Raw genomic sequence first — 5,000 nt, forward strand, 5'->3', positions numbered from 1 at the left:
TTGATGTCACACAATAAAGTAATAGTATTGATAATAATGATAACAGTCTATTAATGATTGATGAGGATGATTGATGATGGTGATGATGATAATAATAAAAGTAATAGTAATAATATTAACAAAAATAAAAATAGTAAGAAGAATGAAAATAATAATAATAATAATATCGATAATTATAATGATAATAATATTGTTAATAATAATAATGAATAATACCAGTAACAGTACCAGCAGCAACAATAACAATAATAACAATAAGCATTATAACGATATTTAACATTAATAGTAAGTAATGACAATGATCATAATAAACCGGCTGAAATGTGCCTGCCGCCACAGCTTCCGGGGAAATCAACTTTGTTATAATATTCTGCAATACGATAAAAAAGTCAGCCATTAGCTATCAATAAATATGTTCATATATCAAACGTAGCAATAGCCCTTGTTTCTCTGAATATTATTCTTCATACATTTTAAACGAAGGTGAGGCTAAAGAAGGAAATGCCGATAATTTTCCGGAAATTATTTCCCCTGAAAATAAATTTCCAGAAACTCATCCCTTCTGCATTGGCTTAGAAGAAGCACGTGCTAATACTCACCCCATAATGCAATTGTAAACAACACAAAATAAACCATACAATCAATACAACCTTCAAAATTCGCCAGATGTGCCCAGTTAACTCGCCTCTAGCCAATCAGAACGCTAGTTGGCGCCTTTCGATGTTATGATTGGCTACTTGCTGAGAAAAGGCGAGAACCTGTCACCTCCAGGGTGGTGCGGCCACGAGCAGCTGATTTCAGAGGTCTTGAGATGTCAGCCCAGTGATGATGTCAGCCTCGAGGTGATGTCAGCGTGATAGTGGTGTTCGCAGGACTCTTTTTCGGTCACCAGGAGTGTCAGGTGTCATCATGGAGGAGCCAGGAGACTCAGGAGAGGAGAAAAATGCGGTCGAGGGTTAGTGTTCACATGCACGATAGGCAGATGACCCGATTTTCCAGTTAGAGTTTATGTTCTCTTTTTGTCTCACATTTTTCCTGAATGTCTTTATATCTGTGTCATTGTTTTGTCTGTAGGTTGATGTTCCTTTATATCTTGTCTGCCGAGTCAAATCGTAATTTGATGTCTGTAGAAATTACATAAAGTTTATCATTGTATGATTTTATGAATAATGATATATGATTGTTCCAAGCCACCCTTAAAGTAAACAGAAGTCGCAGTATTTATCATTATTATAAAGAAAACAATTATTATTTTTATTTATAGAGAACAAGATTTATATGCTACCGCCCTACATGAAGCTATATGGAATTAGAAAACAAATGTATGCAGGTATGGGTATTTGTGCCCGAGGCTTGATGCTGTGGTTGGGACGCAAAAATTGTTTTGGGCGATATATATGATATTGTTTGTGAGGCAGATAGACTGAATACATTTTGGAAAAGTTAGATACAGTTCAAAGTCTGTAAGAACTGAGTCTGTAAGAGTGAGATTGTATTTTATATGAAAATGCGTGTCATAGATGAAAGAAGGAAAAATTTACAGTGGATGACAATCAGGGCTACAGTAAAAAAAAAGTATGGAATGATTACCTAGATGTAAACTGAGACCCTTTTCATCAATGCGAAAAAATGTGGAAATTGAAAAGAAAGGAGATGCATGCCAGAAAAGAGAGGAGGTTGTCCCATCTTCAAAAGAAGCGTTAGATGTCCAAATACTAGGAGTTCAATATAGTTTTGAAAAATTTTAAATGTAAAATGTTAAATAAAAGTAAATTATTAATGGTTTGTATCTTAATCAAAGAAGGATATCACTAAGTATAAAAAAAAACAAAAAAAACAGAGAAAACTTGCTATATTTGCTTACATTCTTTTTAGTCAAGTGACTGGTCCCACCAGTGCACTTGGCCAGATGGGGTGGGGCTCGTGCAGAATTAGATTTTTTCCTCACCATGAGAATGTCATTTTGCTTGGATTTTTTATTACTGGATTTTGTATTTAATCATCATATTTAACCTTTAAATAACTCTCAAAAGAAGAAAAGCATATTGAGGTGTCATTGGTGTGCAAATTGGTATTTGTTCAGCCAGCTGTGTAGTCATTTTGGGAAACTTTTTTTTTTTTTTATAAGAATGTTTTAATGAAGAAGTGTCTCTATTAAAACTTGTTAGATGTAAACAAATATATAGTACAGTTAACTTATAAAGGCCTTGTGAAAGATATTGTGAATTGGATTTTGTGGTAGTTTTTTAAAAGACCCCAGAACTGGAACTGTCAAAACAAGACTTTTCTTTGAACTGTGATTTAAGGTCTGCAGTCTTAATTGGAGCCTGGTACTGACACCATGTCAAAGAGATTACTGCAGCCTACTCTCTGCAACAGAGACTAAGAAACCCCCCACAGCATATTCCTGGCAAAATAGCTTTATGACTGATTCCTTATTTGTTATTTAATTACTGAGGAGGTCTATTAGCTCTGTCTTGCCAAATATAAGTGTTGCAAAGATACAATGGCCTTTTTGAGAGTGACAACAGATACAGATGCTCCGTTCATTAGGATATGGCCATAGCATACATGAAGGTGTTTTCCAAATGCTTTAGAATTTTGTTAATTCTTCAAAATGGGATAGCATACAAATAGATAATTCCTTGGGGGATGTGGGAAACCATGCTAGGATTGGATTGTCTTGACATCCTGGTTCATAGCCAATTAATTTTTTTTTCTTTCTTGTGTGTGTGTGTGTGCGCACGCAAACACGTGTGTGTGTGCATGCATGCATGTATGCGTGTATATATGTATGTATGTATGTATGTATGTATGTGCACATGCATACATCCCCCTCTTCCTTGGGGATGTGGGAAAACCTCACTAGTATTGGATGGTGCAGGATATGTATGATAAGTATCTTACCCATCCCAGATGTGAATTTTTTTTAGTGTATTGGAAATCTTTAGAATATAAGATTAAAAGATCATGGAATTTGTGTATCACATAATTCAAAAACATTTTTATACTGTGACATAGTTTTAATTAAAAATAAAGAACTTATATGATCATGATGATAACAATGTCGATGAACAGTGAAGATGAAGTTGATGATAATGATAATATTAATAATAATAATAATGATAATGATAATAATAATAACTGATATTGATAATGATAATGATAATGATAACAGTCATAGTAATGAAAAAGATATGATAATAATAACATTAATGATAATGATAGTAATAGCAATAGCAATAGTGATATTGATAGTTGTGATAATAATGATAATGATAATGTTAACAATAAAGATAATGATAGCTACAGCAATAGCAGTATTGCTAATGATAATGATAATGTTAATTACAGTAACAACATTGATAAAAATAATTGATATTGCTGATAATGATAATGATGGTAATAGTGATAATGATGATAGTAAAGATAATTGCAATAATATGATAATGATAATGATAATGATAGTAATAGTAATAATGATTGCAGTTGTGATAGTGATAAAGATAGAGATAATGATAATTATAATGAATACAATAACAGTAATGACAATGACAACAACTACAGCAATGACAATAATAATAATAATAACAATAATAGTAATAGTAATAATAATAATGATTGTAATAATAACAATAAAAATTGTGATAATAATAATGACAATGATAATAAAAATATAGATAATAATGATATTGATAGTAATAATGAATTGATTTTGTTATTTATAATAATAATATTGATTTTGATAATGATTATAATAATATTGATTTTGTTAATTATGATTATAATAATATTGATTTTGTTAATTATGATTATAATAATAATAATAATAATAATATTGATTAAACTAATGATAATGGTGATAATATTAATAACGATGACAATGATAATGATTGTAGTAATGATTATAATAATGATGATAATGGAACTACTACTACTACTAAGGATTACAATTATAATCTTTGTAGTAACGATGATAATGATAGTAAAAAGTGATGATACTGATAATGATGATGTTTGTGATAAGGATATTAATGGTAATGATCATAATAATGTTGATTGTAATGATAATAATAATGTTGATAGTAAATGATTGTAATGATAATAATAATGTTGATAGTAAATGATAATAATGATAATAGTAAAGATAGTGATAACTGTAATGATGTGGAAAATTAGGTCATACCAAAGTTTGTAGATGAATGAAAGGGGAGAAGAGAATGTGTAATCATTTACCAAGAACAAGTTATAGGTATGTTACTATGTTTGGAGGGGGTGCTTATGCTTTGTGCCTTTCTTGCCTAAGTCAGTGCCCCTTTAAATGAGTTTTGAGATTTTCAGAATTATATGAAGCTCAGGTTTCAAACTGATTATATTTATAAGTGTATTAAAAAATATAAAGATTATTTTATTAAGTTATTCATGAGTAGTTTCTATACAAGAGGTATGACATTTTCCAAATGACTGCCATTAACTGAGTGTCCAGCTGCAAATACCTGACACATTACATAATATGAAAAGGGGGGAGGGACAACCTAGAGGATATCATTAACCCATTGGATCCAGTTATGTGAATATCATGTCATGAAAATATTTAGGTGAGTGGTGGGTGACAGGAATGTGTTGTCATGAGATATTATTGCTAAATGGATGGTTATGGGGATGTCTTGCTGTAAGTACACAGTGCTCCTGGAATGTACCATGTACCATGCGTGGCCCATTCCTGGAATAGCACCAGCTCTGGGAATGATACTTTTCCATGTGCAATAATCCTTCTCTGCTCACCTTGACTGGTGACGCAGGGTGTGTTATGTTAAAGCGAATATCACATAAATAAAAAGTTACCTCATGTATCACATTGTTAAATATTGTTGTTATTACACAGTATTTTAGACTACCTGAAAAGATAATATGGAGTCTGTTCTTTAAAAACATTTTGGTCCACTGCAAGTTGCAGATCCAATGGGTTAATTTTTCCATTGTCAGGCCTCTGAAAGTAG

The 5,000-nt window shown here is 31.6% G+C and overlaps 1 protein-coding gene across 3 annotated transcripts in view; it reads left to right on the forward strand.

Moving 5' to 3' along the window:
* Nucleotides 1-763: 763 nt before the first annotated feature.
* LOC113824456 (rab GTPase-binding effector protein 1) overlaps nucleotides 764-5,000 on the forward strand; it is a 66,778-nt gene continuing 62,541 nt past the window's right edge. For 2 of the 3 annotated variants that reach the window (XM_070114973.1, XM_070114975.1), the window contains exon 1: nucleotides 764-955. In XM_070114973.1, the coding sequence (XP_069971074.1) occupies nucleotides 910-955 (46 nt within the window). In that variant the 5' untranslated portion in view covers nucleotides 764-909. The remainder of the gene's footprint in view (nucleotides 956-5,000) is intronic. The other variant, XM_070114976.1, reaches the window with a different exon arrangement.

This window comes from Penaeus vannamei, chromosome 37 (genome assembly GCF_042767895.1).
Source record: "Penaeus vannamei isolate JL-2024 chromosome 37, ASM4276789v1, whole genome shotgun sequence".
Classification (NCBI taxonomy): domain Eukaryota; kingdom Metazoa; phylum Arthropoda; class Malacostraca; order Decapoda; family Penaeidae; genus Penaeus; species Penaeus vannamei.